The 21570-nt window shown below is 49.4% G+C and overlaps 1 protein-coding gene across 1 annotated transcript in view; it reads left to right on the plus strand.

The window, feature by feature from the left end:
* Positions 1-21570, plus strand: part of Plxna4 (plexin A4) — a 431475-nt gene that overhangs the window by 252460 nt on the left and 157445 nt on the right. The window contains exon 4 of the mRNA XM_026392811.2: positions 19368-19499. Within this exon, the coding sequence (XP_026248596.2) occupies positions 19368-19499 (132 nt within the window). The remainder of the gene's footprint in view (positions 1-19367; positions 19500-21570) is intronic.

The following is a 21570-nucleotide window of genomic DNA, read 5'->3' on the forward strand; positions in this document are numbered from 1 at the left end:
TTGTAGTGGGGGAGAAGGAAGAAAAGGAAAGCAAAGTGCATGATGATAACCAGAGGCTCTGAAAAGGCCTCCTCTTCCCTCTTCCTTCCTGTTTTCTAGTAAAGATGTTAGCATTATGGAAAGGCTTCTTCTGCAGGGGTCGGGGTGGGGGGAGGGTGGAGCAGGGCGAGCTGCTGCCCCTCCCTCAGCCCAGCTCCCCAGTATCCAGAGCGGTTGAGCACAGGCTGACAGGACACCCTTCCCTTGAGGTTTGGGCTTCTGCTCTCTTTTCTGCCTCTGTTTCCCCTGTTGTAAGCAGAGGGTTAAGCCCAAGGATGACCTTCTCTGATATTCAGAAGGGGGGGTGCACCTGCCTGGCTGGGAAGGGCCCCAGGGCCACTCAGAGGAGTGCTGTCCCCCGGCCACCTGCGCTGCCCTCCACCCACCTGCAGCCCCACAGTCCATGACCTTATGTCACAGCCGCTCAGGATTGAGTTTCGTGGACCGGGTTAGCTCAGATCTTCAGGGAAGACAGATCATAGCCTTTCCCAGGAGTCAGATTCTTCTGCTCTGAGAGAGCACTTTCTGACCTGCAGACTCTGCCCGCCTGCCCCCTCCCCTCTGCCTGCCTGTTTCTGTTCTCACTCCCCACTCCTGGCTCTCTTCCCTACCCCTTTCTGAAGCTGCCTGGCCAGGTGTAACCTGAGCCAGCTGAGAAAAGGAACCGACTGGGAGGGTTCCTAAAGCGGGTGTTACCACCCTTGCTTATGATGCCCTCTCTCTCTCTCTCTCTCTCTCTCTCTCTCTCTCTCTCCACATACAACTTGGCCGCTGTGACACCTCTGTGGCCCAGTGCGGACTAGCAAGTGGGCACTCAGTGCCACAGAGTGGAGGCAATCAGGGAAGACTTTGGATCCAGTTTCTACTGAATCCCAGACCAGTAAATCCAATGGTACCAAATCTAATTCAAGCCACTCTAGTCTAATCCAACCCAACATGATCCAACCAAGCCCAATTCAGTTTAGTTAGTTCAACCCAACCCAATCCAACCTCACCAAGGCAATCTAATCTAGTCCAATCCAAACCAGTCCAACTCAAACCAATTCAAATCAACCCAACCCAACTCAAATGAAACCAACCCAATCAATCTGTCCAACCCACTCCAATCCAATCCAACCCAACCCAACCCAATCCAAACCAGTCCTACTCAAACCAACCCAAATCAATCCAAATTAATCCAATCCAATCTGAGTAAACCCAACCCAGTTAAATCCAACACAACACAATGCAATATAATAATATAACTCAGCACAAGAAATAGATAGTTTTATATCTCACTCTGAATCAATAGAACTGGGGAGATGGGGAATTAATGATGGGTTTTTATAGTCAGACCCCCACCCCAATCCCTTATTGACAGGGCTGATAAGAGAAAATGAAGACCAAAGCAACATAATAAAAGCAGCAGGCTTGGTAACAAGCAGGCTGATAGAACTACAATATTAGCATGAGTTTCAGTCCCTTGACATCCAGGATTTTGTGCCTCATCTGCTGGAGGGCTGGGGCCTAAGGACAATTTACTAATCAGGCTCACCACATAGCTGTGAGGAGGCACTGATATAATGTACACAGAAACCCTTTTTAAAATTTGAGGCATTAAACTGTTGTTAGTTGGGTCAATGCTTTATAGACAAGTGTTAAATCCATGTTCTAAAATCTTGGCCTGAAAGCTTGTGAGAGCGTAGTGTTTCTATTCCATAGCACTTCAATGGCAGGGTGCTAGAATGGAATATTGTTATCAGTATACTATTCTAGGAGTCTAAATTGGTTGATTCAGTTTACATTGGGAATGTCAAAAGTTTTCCAAAAATCCAACAACAAAAAAAAGGCATTATTCCCTAAACCCAAACACAAAAGTTGACTCCAAAAGAACTGGGTGAATGTGGACAACTCAATATACAGATGGTTCGACATAGGATTTTTATAATGTTATGGAAGTGAAACTCATTCAGTAGAAATCATGTTTCAAGTTTTGAATTTTGATCTTTTCCTAGGCTAGTGATTTGTGATGCGGGCGGTGATCACCAAGCCTCAGCTCCCACTCAGCCCTGAGCTCCTGAGGGGGAGCAACTGCTGCTCCACAGTGCCCTCTGTGGCTAAGCTAGGATGTGCAGTAGGTCAAGGTGTATTAAATGCATTTTTGACTTAATGATATTTTCAATTTAAGACAGGTGTGTTAGTTTTATTCTCCATGTCTAAAACACTTGACAAGAACTGCTCAGAGGAGGAAAAAGGTTATTTGGGGCTATACTGACTCCATTGCTCTGGGCCTGAGCAGAATATCATGGCAAAGGATGTGGCAGAGGAAAGCTTCTCAGCTCATGGCAGTTGGGACACAGAGAAGAAATAAGTGGCCAGGGACAGATAGAGCCCAAGGCCATGCCCCCCATGATCCACCTCCTCCAGCCATGCTCCACCTACCTAGTTACCACCTGTAGTCCATGCAGTTATCAATGGATCAGTCCACTTGCTGGATTAATCCACTGATGATGTCAGAGCCCTAATCACTGCCTAAAATCCCTACCCCTGAACCTTGCTGTTTGGGGGACAATCTTATAATACAAGAGCTTCCTGGGGACATTGTAGGTCCAAAACTTTAATAATGGTTTATCAGGATATAATCCCAGAATCTAAGTCAAAGAGCAACACAAAGTAGGTAGGTTCACGGTAGCGAAGTATTTTTTATTTTAATTATTTGAGACGATAAGTAGGTGTTCATCTCTGTTCAAGAAATGACAATGCTCACCTTCAAGAATGTCATGGCAGGATCTCCCAATTGGAAAAGTGGGATGAATACTATGTATTCTTTCCGTCTTATACAATCAGATCATATGTTTTCCACCTTTGAAACATAGAACACCTTCCCCTTTGCCTACAGATGAAAGCCAGGTGTTTGAAGGTCAAGTGTTCCTTGTTCCTGCATCCAACACACCATCCTGGGCTTCCCTCTGACCATGCCCCTCTGAGTCACATCCCTGGCCACAGCTGACCTCACTCTCTGGCGTCCAAACAGCACCTTCCTCACTTCTGCCCTGGCTCCTGGGAGCCTGTGTTCTTCCTCCTTTAAAAATCAGCTCAAATTGGCACCCCCCTGTGAAGCGACCACCTTGGAATTAACCATTCCTTCCTTTTCATGGCTACCACCCAACCCGCTGTCTGCATGTCCTTGGCATGGGTGGGGGCAGGGTATGTGGGCAGAAGACCTGGTGGAAAATTCTGAACCCACCATTTGCTAGCTATATCTGGCTTTGGGTGTGTCCTTGGCCTCTGTGCCTCTTAGTTTATTTATATGTAGAACGTGCATAAAAATAACTGTCCTCCTTATCTCCCTGGAATGGTGGCTCATTTGCGTATTCAACAAATGCTTATTGTGAACTTACTATGTTTGGTGTGAATTAAATTAGAAGATAAATGCGAAGCTGCTTTCTAAATTGTGTTGCAAAACTTAATTGTTTTAGATAAGAAGGCCTTGAGGGTGGGAATTAGCCAGTTTCCCTCCCAATCTTTTGAGTCTCTGAGCAGGATTTTACACAGTAGGTGCTCAATTAGTGTTCAGTCATGGAACCAGAATGAGAATCCTGGAGGCCGCACTCAGCCAGCCAGTATGAGAACCCTCTGTTTCCCGGGCTCCATCACAGAAACGTCTCCCACACTCACAGTCCTCCCACTGCTCCTCCTAGGTGTCAAATGGAAAAATCCAGGAAGGAACAGATACAGAGGGAGAGCACAGTATCCCACTGGTACATGACAGGTTGGGAGGGTGGAGGATAAGATAATTGAGGATCTGACACCTTTATTTATGTAGTGTCTGGAATAAAGAGGGCTCCCAACCCATTGGAAGCTGCTTAGCAAATCTGGGAGGAGGTTAAGGGATGTGAGACAGTTTGGTGGCTGGCTTCTTTTTGTCTCTCTGTAACACAATGAGCTGGCATGAGCAGACTGCTCGGCCCTGGAGGAGCATGGAAGTGTTCCATCATGCCTTTCCCTCGCCTGCATTGAGGGGAGCAAATAAAGTGGCTGGGAGACCAGTCAATGGGCCCTAAGTCTGCAGACTAAAGGGAAGAGGTGTCAGACCTAGCTACAGGGTCTGTGATGCGGTGGCCCTGTGGGGACCTCTTTTGGAGGTCCAGAGTAAGAACCTATAAAATCTCAGCCATCCTGATGTTCCCCAGCCCTTAGCCCCCTACCCTCACCCTTTTCTCTATTTCCATCACCTCCTTCTCCCATCCTTGCTGATTGGGGCCAACCTTTGAAGGTCCCCAAAGCAGAATGCCCCTGGTGATGGGCACTGGCATGAGGCCAGCCAGAAACGCTGACCAGAGAGGAAGGTCTGCGGGGGAAGGCCTCAGCCACACACTCAGTCCTCAGTCTACGTCTTATTTCTTTTTTAAGCCGTAGGTCAGCATAGGAAATTTATTACTTTTTTATAATGAGAGGTATTCTCAGGTTTTGAAACTGGCATCGACTTTAGAAAGAAGTCCCTGAACCAAGCCTCAGCAAAATTGTGGCCAATTTGTGGTGCAAAGATGAAATTTTTCTTCAGTTTCTTGGAAAAGTCCCCAATGACCCCTCTGTCCTGAAGCACCCTGGGTTCCGCTTCTGTGGTCCCTTCATCCGTCTTATGGGACACCCCCATTCTCTCCTGTTGGGGAGGAGTTGGAGTGACTAACGAAACAACAATATGTAAATATGTGTGTGCTCTCGCATATGAAAGAGATCTGTGTTTATAATGATAAAGTATAATTGTATATAATTAAATATGTATGTTCATGCTATCTAATTTTATAATCTGGACCTTAGAGCATGTCACACTCCATCATTTTACTGATGACGTCCAGGCAGCTGTGAGCTCCAGAAGGCCACACAGCTGCCAGCAGCTGGGGTGGGGCTCAGCTCTCCCTTCAGGCCGGGCCTCTCCCTCTCCACACTCTGCCCTTCCCCAGAGCTTAGCTCCCTGTCTCTCAGGAGAATAAACATGTCTTGGAAGATGCTGAACCCCAAGAAAATCCCTCACAGGAATTCAAGGATGGCGGTTGTTTTAGTCAGCTTTTCACTACTGAGACCAAAAACCCCGGCAAGAACAATTTTAGAGGGGGAAAGACTCATTTGAGGGCTCACAGTTTTAGAGGTGTCAGTCCATAGACAGCGGGCTCCACTCGTCAGGGAGGCTGAACATGGAGGCAGAAGAGTGTGGCAGAGGGAAGCAGCTCACCTCGTGATCAGGAAGCAGAGAGAGTCTAAGCTCAGCTCACCAGATGTATACCCCAAAGCCATGCCCCCAACGCCCACCTCCCCCAGCCACACCCCACCTGCCTTCAGTTACCCTCATCTAGTCCCTGTGATTGGGTCAAGACTCTCACAACCCAGCCATTTCTCCTCTGAACCTTCTTGCATTGTCTCGTGCGTGAGCTTTTGGGGGACACCTCACATCCAGACCATACCAGTGGTGACAGTGTAGAAGAGGGACTTGCATGGCTGTGTCTTTCCTGTGCTCCTTGAAGTGACGGCGGGTTTATTTCTAAATGATCGTAGGGCGAGGCACAGAGCCTGCCTGTGCTGCTGGGAAGGGAAATGGAAGCCCGTTCTCATCCATTCCCCCACCGAGTGAGTGAGCCGTTTGTGGTTGTCTGGGGGCAATGCAAAGTGACATGGGAAAATGTAACTATGTGTCCTTCCCTTTTGCCTGTCCTTTCTAAATGTATATTCTGTACTGTCTGGTGTGTGCCCAGTTGGAGACTAAGAGAGAGGGTGACAGGGTCAGCCTGAGATGGCAGACCAAATTGCGGTTCTGGGAAATGTTTTTATGTCATGATTTCTTCGTCCACCTCTAGAACTGTAATGAACAAATTGTCCTGAGCAGTGACCTTCTACCCAAGTGCCAGTCCTGATGTTCCAAAGGCAGCCAGGCCCTCCGTTGGCCACACTACCACCCCTTCATGCTCAGCGTGTCTCATACTCACTCTTGGTCCTTACCCCACACTGCCACCCCCAAGCCTGCTCCTTGGTCCCACCATCCCTTGGTCATCCAGGCAATTCAGCAGTATCACTGATTAGTCAAGCTCCGTCACCCATCTCTAGTCCACTGTCTGAGCTTCATGGCACGTCCCTTCATCCTGTGTTGGATGTCTCCCCTCTTCTGCACCATGCAAAAAATACATTCCAGAAATTCGCAACTTCCCATCGCAAAAAGGTTTATGAAGTGAAATTATTTCCATACAGTCCCAGGCTCCCCCCATTCCATACAGTTTACCCCTCAACATGTCCTCAAAATTCATGAGATGATACTTTTAATGCATTTAATAAAGAAGCCTTTGTGTGAACACTATTAGCTTCATATTGACTCTAGGCTATAGGAAAAAGGATGGGGACATTGGGGCATGTTCTAAGGCAGCGTAGGGTAGGCAGAGTGAGAGGCCAGAGGTCAAGGACCACACCTACCCATCCAGAAGCCCTTAAAAATAGACATTCAGTCCTGCCTCAAGAAAGAATGAAGTGTTTCTCCTACCACCAATCTCAGTGTGGAGACCTGCAGGGGAGCAAGGCTTCCCCATTTCCCTTACCTGTGATGTAGCTATGGAACTTGAGTGACCAGATGCGCAGCCTGGGTCAACAAGCGAGTATCCTGGGCAGCTGGCACCTCCAGTTCAGCTCTGATCACGTGCCGGGTGGTGCTCTCCTCACACTTCATCCACTAACTCATGGCATCTTCCCACCAGCCAAATGGGGCTGGTCATGTCATTATTTGCATTTTCACGAATGAGAAAACCAAGGGTTTAAGAAGTTGACTCACTTCTCCAAGGCCATATAGCTAGTTCCTGGCAGAGCGGTGTTTGGAGCCCACGTTGGGGGCCTGTGGAACCCATTTTAATCTCTACACTGTTTAATGTCTTGGGAAAACCTAGAAATGAACACTGTGACAAGATGAGGTGCTGGAAAATGGAACGTTGAATGTTTTGCTACTAGTATGTTAATATGATAAGCCCTGATATTAACATTACTATTCCAACCCCTGACTCTCGGAGACATGGCAACTTCCTCCCTAGTCTCAGGTCCCCCAGCAGAAGCATGGACAGACACAGTTCCCAAAGGACCAGGGAGCAGTGGCTGGGGTTTGCTCGGCCTGTGAGCCGTGAGATCAGTGGTATAATTGCTATGAAATACATAGGCCTTGGTGATGCTGTGCAAATAATTATAGTAACCATGGCCAGTGATGGAGAGGATGGGTTTTCAATATCTTCTTCTAAAATGCATTTCTCTACAATTAACTTCACATGCTTCGGGCAGAGCAGGCCTCCCATACAGGCGTGCATTATTATTATTATTATTTTTCCCTTGGAGGCATTTCAGCTCTGATGCCTCCTTCTCTTCTAGGCTGTCCCTCACCAGGGTCAAAGGTCACTTTCTGACTTGAGGAGAGTGTCCCTAGGCCCCTCCACTGAGGGTGGGGGCGGGCAAAGGGTGGTCAAAAGACCCTTTGTGATACTGCGGGCGAACTTCCCCCTGGCCCTGGGGCCCCCAGTTTTCAGCATCTGTGCATTCCAGCTCTATCTGGTGATGTCATCCTGGGACAGGCCTGTCCTTCTCAGCTCCAGAATTTAAAGCGCAGGTCCTTCCTCATAGTGTCTTTGGGAACAAATTTTCTGACTCTGAACCATTCACACGCCACCCTCCCGGCCTCATGAATTCCTGGGTGCTCATTCGTGATGGTTCCAAACGTTTCTTTCCCAGGGTGGCTGCAATTTCACAAAGTGAGGTGTGCGCAGTGACTTCTGGGCAAGATGTGCGGGAATAGGATGGGGAGAGGAAGCACCAAGTCACACTTGGTGGTCTGTGAAATGGCGCTGAATGAGGCCCATTCCTCAAAGCAGCTCCAGGAATGGATACTCGATGGCCCACAACGATGCCTGCTTCTGTGCGTGTTGTTGCTGACTAGAAAATGGCAGCTTCAATCTGGGACACCATGTGCCTATTTTGTGAGCTCAGGGAGGATAGACCGGACATAGCCCTGTTCTCATGAAGAACCCAGGTGTGGGAGAAAGGCAAGGGAGCCCTTTAGAACCTCATGTCCCCATGCATGATGGGTGACATCAGCAGGTGCCCTGGAGTGCATTCACAGTACGCAGGAGGCGTTGACTCCATCCAGGGAGACAGCAGAGGAGTCATCCGCTCTCAGTCATGCCTGAGCTGGGTCCTAGCGATGAGTCTTGCATCTCATGCTGACTTCTCACCTGGCTTTAGACACATGCACAAAAATAACCTGGGTAGCCCGGGAGTCAGGGCTGCTTTGAGATCCTAATAGAGATGACGAGTAAGCAAAACTCCCTGCCTACTCCAAAGCATAGAAAATCTAATGGCAGCTCAAAGCCACCCTCAGTCATTCAGCCAGAAGCTGGGGTCTCTGTCTGGACAATGTGCTTCCCTGGGGTGGTGCCTTTGCTCCTTGGGATGAAGGAAGGAGGTTCCTTATCCTTGTTTGGGGAGTTCCCCTTTGGGGAAGCCTGCACCTCCATCGTCACACTGAGTCAACATAGGCTGTTTTTTTTGTTACACAGACACACATCTGTCCCTGGAAGGCAGACTCAGTGCTCCACGGAAGGGCTGACGCCCCAGCAGCTTGATGAGGCTGTGGGGAAAGGACCTGGAGCCGAGCTCATCACTGAGAGCAGATGTTGAGGTGATACACACTTGTCTGACGTTCCCTGGGTTATTTATTTATCCAGAAAATGGCCAAACAGTGCCTAGGGACTGAGCAATGCTGGGTCCCCTGGCACTTCCCACAGGTAGCTCCGATCAGTATCTGAGGATGGGAACCATCTAGGCTGCTGCTGCTGCTGTTAGGGGGACCAGTGGTCCTTTAGGAGAGGATATCAAAGGGAGGGAAGCTTGGGAGAGAGTCTCTGGGCATGTCTGAGGATTCTGGGACCCTTTGAGCTTTTCCCAGTATTAATAGAGTTCACGTGTTTCTGTGTATTCTACCAAACATCTATGAAGCAAGGTGTTGGGGCCTGGCTGGGAGACCACTCCATTACCATCAACATCCGGTTAATTCTTCTCTATCTTCATACTAACTAAGGGAGCACACTCCCTATTAACCAACTGCAACTCACAGACACGTGTACTTAGTGCTAGTGTGGTCCAGACACTTGACTAAGAGCATTTCATACCAGATGGAGTCTTACAACAGCTCTGAGCTGGGAGTTCTGAGTCCCTTACTTCAGCTGAGGACACCAAACACACCTGACACATCCTGCCTAAGATGGCAAACAGTCATTGTCCCCAGAGCAAGGGACAGGGCTGGCTGGCTCCACTGCTTCGGCTTAAGCCCCATGCCACAGCCCTGCCCTAGAAATACTGACCCCATGGTATTAGCCACAAAATATACTCAAAACATGAGAGGAGAGAAGGAGGGCTTCAGAGCCAGCCAAAGCCTGTGACAGCTTCAAGTGACTGCACGTGGAACATGGGTGGAGAGACACGAGGAGGTGTGACGGAGAAAGGCCTCGGGGAGTGGCTGGGACATCTTCAGGGGACTCGTGGACATGGGCAGATTGAACAGAGCCAAGAGGAAAGTGACGGAAAGGAGAAGGGGGACGAGACCTGGGAACAGACCCGAGGACCCACAGAGTCCTGGGAAGCAGGGAAGGCACTGGCCTGACAGAGAGGGCAAGCCAGGTGGAGGCTCAGCTGGGGACCGTGCTGCCACGCCCCAGCGGTCAGTGCCTTCAGGCTGAAGAGGCGGAAGGTGAGGGGCCAAGAGGAGCCTTGGTTCTGGTGGGGACCCCCTTGGGGATGACCGTGGAGATATGCAAAGGAAGAGCTGCAGGCGGAGCTGGCGGGAGGAGGAGGGGAAATCAGCCCAGAGGCTGCCCTCAGGACCCCGGGAGAGCCGTCGGTGGGGCCTTAGGGCCTGGAGGAGCAGAAGCCCCTGCAGACTGGTAAGGTCCAGCCTGTGAGGGGGTGGGGGAGCTGACGCTGCTTCTGAGCCTGGGATGAAACCCTGGCAGGCGCACTCTCCTTGTCTGGTGGAGACGTAATCACTGAGTCTGCCCCTGCCCAGCTCCGTGTTGGAAGCATTTGCCCTCTGAGTCAGGGCCTGGCCACTTCAGATTCCCAAGAACAGTGAAGCTGCTCAGGCCACAGTCCATGTGTGCCCTGTGCTCGCTCCACTTTTATTTTTTTGTTTGTGTGTGTGCCTGGGTTTTTCTTTTTTTTTTGGAAGGGGGTACTGGGGATTGAACTCAGGGGCACTCCACCCCTGAGCCACATCCCCAGCCCTATTTTGTATTTAATTTAGAGACAGGGCCTCATCGAGTTGCTTAGCACCTCACTTTTGATGAAGCTGGCTTTGAACTTCGCCATCCTCCTGCCTCAGCCTCCGGAGCCAGTGGGATTACAGGTGTGCGCCACTGCGCCCAGCTCCACTTTTGTTTTCTGGAGGCCTCCAGATGGATAGGGATTTTTTTTTCCTTTCTAGTCCAGCTGCTGATACCACTGCAGGAGGCCTCAAGTCCAGCAGAAAAGAAATACTGATCCTGCTGGGGGAAGGTAGCCCCTTGCCTATGAGGGAGGGCAGAGAAGAGCGTGACTCGTCAACGTTACAGAAGGAGGCAATGGAGGCGTGTGGATGAGGGATGGGGTCCTGATTCTCTGCCCACATCTCTGTGCTGACCTCACCCAGGTCACTGCCCTCTTTAGGAAGCAGGGCCCACTCCTCCGCAGTGCCTGGCCAGCCCTGACTCAGCTCTGGCCTCCCCGAGATGCCTCTCTTCTTGCTGAGGCCAGGGTGTGGCTTCCCACTTGTGCTTTGTCAAACCACAGGCAGAAGCTGCTTTTATGGTCCTCCACAAAGTAGTCGGTTTCCTGAGTCCCTGCAGAGTTCAACGAGACTCGGTCTCCTGGACAGTTCTGGCAGCACTGGACCAGCTAAGCCAAGGTCTCTGGGTCCGTGTTGGTAGAGTTCCCATCTGCTCCGGCCCATCCATGGTTACAGACTCTTCAGTGCGTGTTCCCCTGCTCTCTGTCCCAAGATGACCCTCTTCTACTCCACTTCAGATAGCCCAGAGTTGAGCGGTGGGTCCTTTGTCTCTTTCCAGTCCCCTGAGATAACCTGGTCAGATGTTGCCATTCGGTCTGTGAGCCACATCTTCTAACCTCTCCCAGAAGGCCGCAGCGCCTCATGGGCATGGATGGGCATCACGGAGATGCATCCATTTTAATAGTATTAACTGCTAACACTCAGGGAAAGTCAAAGTTACCCCTCACTCTGCGGGGTATTTTAGACCCCTGGGACATTATCATTATCACATACAGTATCAACAACAATGAAGCCTTACTGTTACTATTATTTCTGTTTTTCAAGTGATCCTTGGAAAAGTTTAGTAGGTTGTCTCAGACAACACCAGTTGCAGTCAGAATCCATGCTGTGCCTTGGGCTTAAAGGCTTGCTGTCTGGTCTTTTGAAAGGTGGATTAGCTCCAGGAGGAGCCAATGCAGGTGAAGCCCTGTGGCATGGTTCTCTAGTCATTTGTTCTCGCTTTCCTAGGAGTGGGAACCATCTGTCCAGGCTCCTTTTTGGAGCACAAGGAATGGCCAGCCAAGGTTTTGAGGTACAAGTGACATTAATAAGTGGTGCCTTAGGGCTCAAGGTGGTTGACCCACCAAGGTTTCAAACCTATAACTCCAGCATGCAAACCCCCAGAGTGTCTCTGAGCAGGGGCAACCAGAGGGGCTGTTTAAACTCTGCAACTGCTTCTGGTCCTTGCTTCAAATCAATCATGTTGGCTTTCCTTTTGATTTCTTCAGCATCACTGTCTTCTGGAAGTTTCCCTGTTCTTTGTCCACCACCCAAGCAGGTAGGGGAGGTCTGGAAGCCGTTGTCCCTGACTTCATTGATTTGGGCGTTGAAGTCTTAAAGGCAGCTTAGGAATCATGGTTCAGCTTTGTGAATGTGTGTAACGGGAGACCCAGAGGGACTCATTGTCCCGGCAATGTTTGGTAACATGGCACCAGATTTGCGCACACACAGTGCCTGTCTAATTAATTGCTGTTTACAGTCTTGCTCTTCCTTTTGCATCCTCTTTCTCCTGGCTAGAATCAGGAAATTAAAACAAAGCGCCTTCATCATTCTGTTCTGGGGCAGCTTAAGCAGCATAAGCACGGAAGCCAGGTCTGGGTGCACCTTGCAAACCCGCGACTCAGGGCAGGAAGGCACAGCCACCATGGGTAGCAGAGTCCACCCTGATCCAAAAACAGGGTACTGCAGCTGTGGGACCTGGGTGGGCCGGGTGGAGCGGTTCCAACTCTGTGCTGCCCCTGAGTCTTCCAGATGGAACATCCCTGTTTAGTTCTATAGGGGAACCTTGAGTCCTGAGAACAAATGAAGATGCTGATGAGGCTTTCAGTCAGTCAACAAGCATCTGAGCATCTGCTCTGCGGCATGGTTCGAGGGATAAGTATAGAAGAGTTTCTGCCCTTGTAGATTTTGCATTCTAGTGTGTGTGGTGGGGGGCAGTCACACCACCACCATGATAAATTCCATACATTATAAAGAATATAAGAAGGTGACAGGTGCTTAGGAAAAGAAAGAGAACCAGCCAAGGGGGATTGGAAGTGTGCCGGGGGGGGGGGGGGCTGGTGATTTAGAGAAAAAAAAAGCTCTGAGAAATTCAAGATAATTTTGAGTGATATTTTCTTCTCAGATGTGCTTGGTTTTTGATTTGGGGAATATTGACAGCGAATGAGGACATGGGTCATGAGGGAACCGCCGCCCTTGGAAGGGGGTACACTTGCATCCCCTCAGTCTGATAGGAACCACCATAGAAACTAGGCAATGTCTCCACAGGGAAACAGAGAGAGAAATGTGTGTGTGTGTACGCACGCACGCGTGCACATTCATGCCATAAACAAGCACCTACTGTGTGCCTGCTTCTGGTGTGCTAATTGATCCTTCTACCTGCTTCTTTTGGGTTTGTGTAATAAGATGCTAAGGGACAGTGACCATGGCTATATCACTTAGATCCTCTGGGAGCCAATGGAATAAACTACAGATGCAGAATCCAAGTAGCTCACATGTGTCTCCTGAGAGCATCACAGGATAGGGGGTGGTCTTCGTCATTGGTACCTCACCAAGGGCCCTCGAAGACTTGTGCCTCTGTGAGAGCCAGGTGAAGGCTAAGATAGCTAAGACAGCTGCAGTCACACAGGCAAGGTTTCTGGGAGAAGGAGCTGAGCCTGGGTCCCTGGCCCCTTCTCAAGCAGCTCACCCCGGCCTGTCTGCCGGACAAGGTCTCCATTCTGCAAACTAGTGGGTTTGCATTTCATTGCACAAAAGTCCCTTCACATGCTGGGCACGTTGGAGGGCCAACAATAGCTCTACCCCTCCAATGTGGGGTGTGTCTTTGCACAAGCCCTACTACCCCATCCCCATGAGGGAGGCCTGGATGTTCTCTCATCCCAACCACCTGCTGGTTTGCCCCATGCCTCTGCATTGGAGGTTGAAGGGTCTACGTGGAGAATTCAGAATGGCCCTGAGACAAGCCCGATAGTTTAACCGGCTCCTTGTCTATCTCCAGTTCCACCTTTATTTCCCTGCCTTTCAGAAAAACCCTAAGAAGGTGAGGACCTTCTTAGACCTGGCCCCAGCCCAGAAACCTTGCAGGTGTAGACCGGGATGGGGCAGTTTCAGGCGACGTGCAGAGAGAAGAAAAGGGGAGGTCAGGGGTGGCCTGAATCTTTAGAGATAAATAGTACTGTTTGCTCATTAGGGAGATTATTCCAAGCAAGACAGCAGCCAGAACGCTCTAGTGCAAGCATCTGCCTGCTACTGGGAGATGATATTTATTGTTCAATCCTTCAATGGATGTAAATAAACAGCCCGGCCCAGATAATGTTCCAATAAACAAACAAGCAGCTGCCAGGAGCTCCCTGGATGGCTGACCTTTGCGGAGGCCACCCTGCTGATGTTTTAATAGCAGTCTGCCTGGCAACGCAGGGACTCACCGTGCCAGGGATGGAGATAGGTGTTACACTGACGGGTGGATGGGCAGAGGGCCAGAGGGGCTGGAGGGAAGGGGCTGGCTGCCTAGGAAGCTCCTCAGATAGAGCCGGACTGGCTGGGGAAGACGAGAGGAGAAGCCCAGATACCCAGCTAGCACGTCTGTGTGTCTCTGTGAAGCTGTGTGTAAGGAATGTGCAATGCACACTCAACGCTATAATGAGGGCTCTGGCTGGGTGAGCCAGGATGATGCACAATTGTGAAGTCCTAGCGTGGCCTCACCAGGTGATATTAATTGGTAGTTAGCTGCTGTCCCCAGGCCCTGCATGCCCTCCACCATCTAGTTGTCCCCCCACCTCTACATTCTCCCTAGCAATGGTACTCGGGGCAGCTGGGAGCCTCCAAGAATCTGCTCCCACAGCAACTGTGTGACTGGCTGGTCCTCACCTGTGAGCAGCTGTTAGTATTTTGACTGCCACTCAGGGTCCTGGGGACCTGCTGTGCAGGAGCCCCAGAAGGAGCGGAAATGATCAGTGAGCCTGGCAAGTGCAAGGTTAGAACCAGGTCCATGCAGCACTTGCTTGGCAGAGCAGGGACCTTGCTGCTGACTTGTGCATATATCCCATGAGCTTCAAAAACGTGAGGATGGTGAGACACACTGTGTTAGGCTGTAGATGGAGGGTCGGTGGGAGACACCAGTATGCGGTGGTCAAGATGGGGAGTTGGGCAAAGTTTCCACTGAGGCCTCCCCAGGAGGAGAGTCACCAAGTCAAATTCTTAGCCAGGTTGATTGGTGAGTATAGAATCAGAATACTGGGAAGAGAATGGTCTAGAACAGTGCCATCCAATATGGTGGCCAGCAGCCACATTGGAAGACCCAGTTGAGATGTCCTACATGTAAAGCACATGCCAGGTTTTAATTCTTTAGTATGAGAAAAAGAAAGTAAAATATCCCATTGATAATTTTACACTTGTATATCTGTCTACTTGTTAACATCATATTTAGGGCACAACAGGTTAGACAAGATAATTGTGAAAATTAATTTTACCCATCTCTTTTTTCTACTAGAAAATTTCAAATGACCTATGTGACCCACATTTGCGGCTCACATATACCTATACTACTCTAGAACATTCCACTAGGGCTCAAGCAAGACCTAGAGGGGCACCATTCCCTGCCACGGAGACCACATTGCCATTCAGGTCTGCTCCGCTCACACTCCCTTCTCAGGACAGTGCTGAAGAAAGACTTCCCCTTCCTGTTTTCACTGTTTCTCTCCTGTCAGGATGTTACTACCACTAATTTTGTTACTTCTGATGGGCCACTCTTCTTCGTGTCCTGGGAGATTTTTGACTCCTGAGGTAGCTTTTGAGTACATCCAATGTTACCCACTCTGTGTCTTCTTGGTTAAGCTCCCTCAGGTGCCATATTGGTGGCCCGTTGTTATATGGTGCATGGATACTCCCTGCCCACTGGCCTTACTTGGGGCTGGGCACGTCATACCTATTGACTCCCAGTCAGTCAGCCAGGGCTCCTGGAGAGAACAAACAGAGGTCTTTGAACAACTCTCTGTCACAGAGTTTGTCACCAGGCCTCATGGGTATGAAGCCAGGCATTCAACAAACACATGGCAGATGATAAACGAGTATGTGGTGTGTCATTCTGTTCAGGGGCTTGCAGGGTTGGGATGTGGTTACCCCCTGGGTGTCAACTTTGGAAATTTACAACATCTTCAAAACACACATATTTACATTCATAACCCACAATTGGTCTCTTTACATTTTCTACCTTCAAACAAATCATCAACTTCTGCTTTAATCTTTTCTCACTGCTTAGGTGATCCACACGTATCACCTACGTTGTGTCAAATAACAGACATTTGTTTAGGCTGCTGCCTCCCAGCCTTTGGGGGTGGCCTCCCCATTCCGGACTGAAACATGGACATTGGTTAATGGTCTCCTTCCATCTCTACTCTCAACTTGTTATTTCTGGTCTGGGCTGTTGTCCTAGCCTGGAGCATGTTGCTACCTTCTGAGGTGCACACCAAATGTGATATTGGAAGTGAACTTGGCCAGGACGATGATTCCATTGGTCTGTTCATCCCTGAAAATCCCAGCAGAATATTGCCTAACATTTGTTGACTCCCTGGGAATAAGAGGAATAGAAAATAATGACACTGAAGTCCCTTTCCTTGATCCTGTGTCTTATCTTGATTATATCTAGCATCTCAGAGCCCATCAAAATGCTGGAAGAATGTGGTTATTTTTCACTTACTAGTCACTATTTATTGAGAACCAATTATGTCTTAGGGAATGTGACAGGCATGACATCTGCCCCATGAGAACCACAGTTCCCGGACTATCTACCTGCTCCTGTGTCAACTCCTTCTTGACCATCAGCCCCATCCAGGGTGGACAACTTTCTATAGTTTATGTGCATTGTTGGGCTTCAAAGCTCAAAATCCTCTGCAATTTTTTTTCTCTCTCCTCTAGACCATTTTATAAAAAGTATTAAGTAAGACAATAGTGTTGGGAGAGTGCTCAGCTCTACTTCTCCACACAGAAATGTGTCTTTCCTGTCTCAATTGCTTCTCTTCCCTTGGCCAAACTGCCCCAAGTCCCACCGAGACTCATTATTTTTAAATACCTGTTCAGGTGAAACCTTGTCAAAGGCTTTTGGAGCATCTAAATAGCTAAGAGCCAAAGCTGAGCTAGCAAATGGGAGAACTGGGTTCTAGTCCTGTCTGATACTGGTTTACTATTGAAGTTTGGGCAAGAACAATTCCTGTCTCCGTTGCTTCATCAGTAAAACGAGAAGGTTTATGCTGGCAGTCAACATCATAAAAATTTCATAACCATCAGATGAGACAGTGTTATTTATGAATTTGCAAAGTATAAAACAAAAAATATAAGGGCTCATTATTTTGAAAATTTACAACAGCATCTTCATTCATATGCATGTTCCTCTCCCAAAAGAACTGCAGTGGATAAAGACTTGGTTCCTCCTCCACCCCTCAGAGTGATGTTTGTTTAACATCAACCACTTTGACTGCTTGAGAGGATGCAGATTTACATAACCAATAGGACCTGGTTCAGGACGTGTGTTGGCGTAGCGTGTAAACTCGCAGATGCTGAAATCGAATGGAACTTGGTGTGGATCCGGGATTGCCTTTCACTAGATGTGTGAGCTTGGACGGGTCATTTCACCTCTCTTGTGCCTTGCCTGTAATGGGGTGATATGCGTGCTCACTTTAGGAACTTGTGAGATGTAAATGCCTGATTCGTAGTAGCCATTTAATAAAGAACAATTCTTGTCCTTTATCCATATAGGGGCCCCAAAGCCTGCAGCTTGTCCATTCTACCTGAATTTTGGGATTGCCCATCAAATGTTCAGCAGATTACATAATAAACTCCTTTTTTCCATGTCCTTGTGAGATTCTTTCAGGAAACGGACACATGAAAGCTTTCCTTTCTGTTTTGTGGAAAGCTGTGGATGGGGGAGGGGGAGGAGAAACACCTTCCTGATTGTTTTCACCCTCTGGCGGAGGGTGGATGGTGGGGACCCAGTAGGCCAGGCTGTGAAAACTCACCCCATGGGTGTCTCCTGTTCCTTCCCTCGCCCACCCTTCTGTCCCTGCCCCCGGTCACTAACTTCCTCTAATGTCCACTATGTCCAGTACTTTCACCTCACCTGAGGGAGCAGGGAAGTTGGAACCAAATGATAAGAAGACCACTCAGGCACTGAATCTCATTTACTTTGGGGATCAGACCAAGGGCACGCTGGATGGGGCTTAGTTCCACCAGCATTCCCTATGGGAGCCCAATCCTGCTGGCGGCCAAGGGGACTGGAGAGCAGCCAGGCACTCAGTATCACTCTCTGCTCCCACCCCGGGCCACCTCCCAGCTGGGGCTGAAGCTTGACTGGGCCAGGGGCCAAGGTCATCACCACACGGTCAGACTTGGGTGGTAATCCCAATTGGTTTTGCACGAACTCTCATTTCACTCAGGTTAAGAAATGTCCTGGCTGGTGTGGACGTCTGGTGGCTTGGGAATGGGCACAGCGCGAGGACTCTGGGAATCCAAGGCATTTCGATTTTTCAGAGCTAAATCTCTCTTCGATTCTTTTCCCGGTGGTTTTCATTGCTATTATTTTCATGAGCTTAATCTGAAATTAGCAAAGTCTTAAGCTTATTCATTTATTTGTTCATCTTTAAAATAAATATTTGTCAAGCACAAGAGTTTGAGCATCAACATTAGGGGTGACTAGTGAACGTCTCTGGAATTGAAGAGACCAGAGGCAGATCCTGACCTTAGCCCCCCTGCCTTTGGATGGCCCCACCAGGACCGACCTTGAACTACCCTCAGCCCCAGGAACAAGGCCTCTCTTATAAACAGGGACTTTACAGTCAGACCTGGATTCTAATTCCACCTGCAGATATCATAGCTCTAGGCAACTGTTTAACGTACCTGGGTCTCATTTTCTATATACAATATCAATTTCTCAGCTAAGATTTTGATGTGATATTAAGCCTTTGAATTGATTTAGGAATAAACAATGAGGAAATATTTTAAGAAACAACCAAGTTCAGACAATGGGCAGGCTTTGGAGTTATTTGGATTCTGGGGGTCAGGACATTATCAAGGGCCAATGTGTTTTCCCATCACTGTGTCTGACATTCCCTGGTTCCAAAAGTCTCTTCTGATCACACCTGTTGATGGGTTGAGTCAATTTTCTCTCCATCACTGTGGTGAGAGAGTGAGATTAAGCTGATTTGTTTCTGCTCATCAAGAACAACTCTTGGAAGCAGAGAGTAGGTTCAGTCCCACCCGGAAGGTGGGAGAAGGTGGTTTAGATGTGACAGGGGCTGTGTAAGCCATGACAAATGAGCACTAAGCACACAGGATTGAGGGGATCATATCAATAAGGAATATGTACAAAGCCACCTCTTAGCACCTGATATCTAGGGAGCTTAAAAATAATGCTGAAAAGGAAAAAAAGAACAAAGAAAAATCCAATCCCCAGACTACCCCACCCCATACCAGCCCACCCTTTATTTCCCAAAACCAGCAAGGGCTCTAAGACTTCAGCGAGGCACAAGGAACAGGAGAGAACAAGACCAGGTTCTTGCTGAAGCCCAGCTGGGTCTCTCCCCTCCCCTTCCCTGGGACATGCCCTTCAGGATGCCACAATGGGCTTGGCTTTGGCCTCTGAGCTCTGTGGTGGCAGAGCTCACTGACTGTCCTTTGGCCGTTGGAAGGTCTCTGGACTGAAGCTGGGCTGTGGGCAGTCATGGTACCTGTTCTCATATTGGTTTTGCTCTTTTTCTTCCTGCAGATCCGGGTGGATGGGCCCAGGGGCAATGCCCTGCAGTACGAGACAGTGCAGGTGGTAGAACCTGGCCCGGTCCTCCGTGACATGGCCTTCTCCAAGGATCATGAGCAGCTCTACATCATGTCAGAAAGGCAGGTAAGGCTCTTTGGGCTCTGCTTGACATTTGTCTTGCCACTAAGTACCAGCCTGTGGCTCAGTGGAAACCCACAGGAACCAGCAGCAGAAAGGTGATTTGATTTATTTGGGTCAATGTGTATCCTTTCTGTACACTGCCTGGGGACTGAAGCAGGTGTGCGATAACAGGGAATAAAACATTTAAAATATCAAAATATCCAGGAGTCTAGAAGAAATCTACTGACTTCAAAATAATGGTGGGGTCTAAGTTCAAGGCCGACATTTACTCTCTTTTGAAGAAACCTGGTATCGATGCCCATGTTCCTGGTCCAGATTTCCCTGGAGGATGATCTCCTACCCATGTCGCCTCCCTTGATCCTGAAGGCCTGAGATGGGCAATGATTTATTGCCATAAGAGCCGAGTTAGAGAAGCACACAGAGGAAGGAAGTTTACTAAAACCAGAGTGTGTGCTGAAAGGACAAGAGGCAGTATGTGCTCTGAGCCTTTGTGTGTGCCGGTGACCCCCTGTGGAACCTCCAGAAGATTCCATGAAACCAAACCAAGAACAGATAGGGCCCAGGGCTTCTTGTTGGCGGAAGCTGAGCAGGAAATAGAAAGGTGGGGCTTTGTCCTGAGACTCCGTTGAGCCCTATCTTTCTCAGGGGTCCCTGCACTCAGACCAGGAGTTGGGTCTGTAGCAGGTGGAGGAAGAGATTTCCTCTGGAAAACCCATCTAGCTGAGGATATTTCCCGGAGTCCCCTAATCCATGCCCGATTATTTCACCCCACAATACTCAACCCACCCCAGGCGTGGGTCGGCACTGCCGTACCTCTGCCCCGTCTTCTCGGTGGTGAATGGGCCGTCCCTGGGCGTTGTCCTTCCAGCCCATGAATATGGATGTGTTGGCTCTGAGGGGCAGAGGCAGCAGCCCTGGGAGACAGACCTCCCTCTGAGTCATCTTCATTAGCGTGGCCTGAACTCTCTGGAGGACCTTGCTGACAGAGTCTGGATTGTCCTGCCTGTCCCCTCTCTGCAGAGCAGGGGAGATGAATTCCACATTATGCCACCCACAGGACTTGTGCATTATGCCTGGGCAGCCCCCAGCAGCCCCACCCTCCCTAAGAGCACGATGACATCTTCTCTCGGTGTGGGGCTCCCAGTCTCCCAGCGTCAGCCACACAGGGACCCATTGTGGCGCTCTTGTGGAAGCTGCCATGGCTTGGGATGAGAGTGGGGGTGTCTGCGATGGCGTCGGCCACTGCAGATGAGACTCTCTCTTGGTCCCCATGCCTTACTTTTGAAAATGAGATTCCCACTCCCCACTCCTTACCTGCCTCCAAGGCCCTAGGAGCTGAGGGGAAGCAGCTTTCCTTGGTGGAATGAATCCTTCAGAAAAGACCCGAGATCGCCCAAGCACTGAATATTTCAGGATTTCTTGCCGACCCGAGACTTAAAATATGGAAGGACTTCCAAAGACGGGAAATATAAGCTGATGATGTAATTGCCCCTGACGGCCCCACCTGTCCTTGCCTGCTTTTGTTCTCAGCCAGCTCCTCCTCCTCCTTGGTGGTCCGGTCAGTACCCACTCAGGCTTGGCAGTGAGGCATGGTGGGAGCTCTGGGCTTTGGAATATTGGAGAGGAAAGGGAGGCGGGAACGTAGAGGGCCAGGGCGTTCACTCCTTCTAAAGCTGCTCCTTACAGAGGTGGGGATGGCAAATTGTGACCCCAAGGCCTCATTGTTGGGGCCAATACTGGTGTCCACTGGGTTTGCAGATTCACTGGTAGTGGTTACATGCACTGGTCTTGGCATCAGAATGTCTGAGCATGAGTCTACCGGTCACTAAGCTCTACCACTTGCTAAGTAAGGTCTCGGGTGTCTTGAAGAGTCAGCCTCCTCTACTGTCATGTGAAGGTACTAATCATACCAGACAGTGTTGTTCCAGGAATCAAGTGAGATAATACGTATAATAAGCTGAGAACCAAGGCCCGCCCAGAGTAAGTGCTTGATGAATGGAGAGGCTCTTGTGTTTGTGACACTGCAAGAGGATTTCCCAGACACTGACTGTGTTTGGAGCCAAGCAGAGCCTGC

This window comes from Urocitellus parryii, chromosome 3 (assembly GCF_045843805.1).
Source record: "Urocitellus parryii isolate mUroPar1 chromosome 3, mUroPar1.hap1, whole genome shotgun sequence".
Lineage (NCBI taxonomy): Eukaryota > Metazoa > Chordata > Mammalia > Rodentia > Sciuridae > Urocitellus > Urocitellus parryii.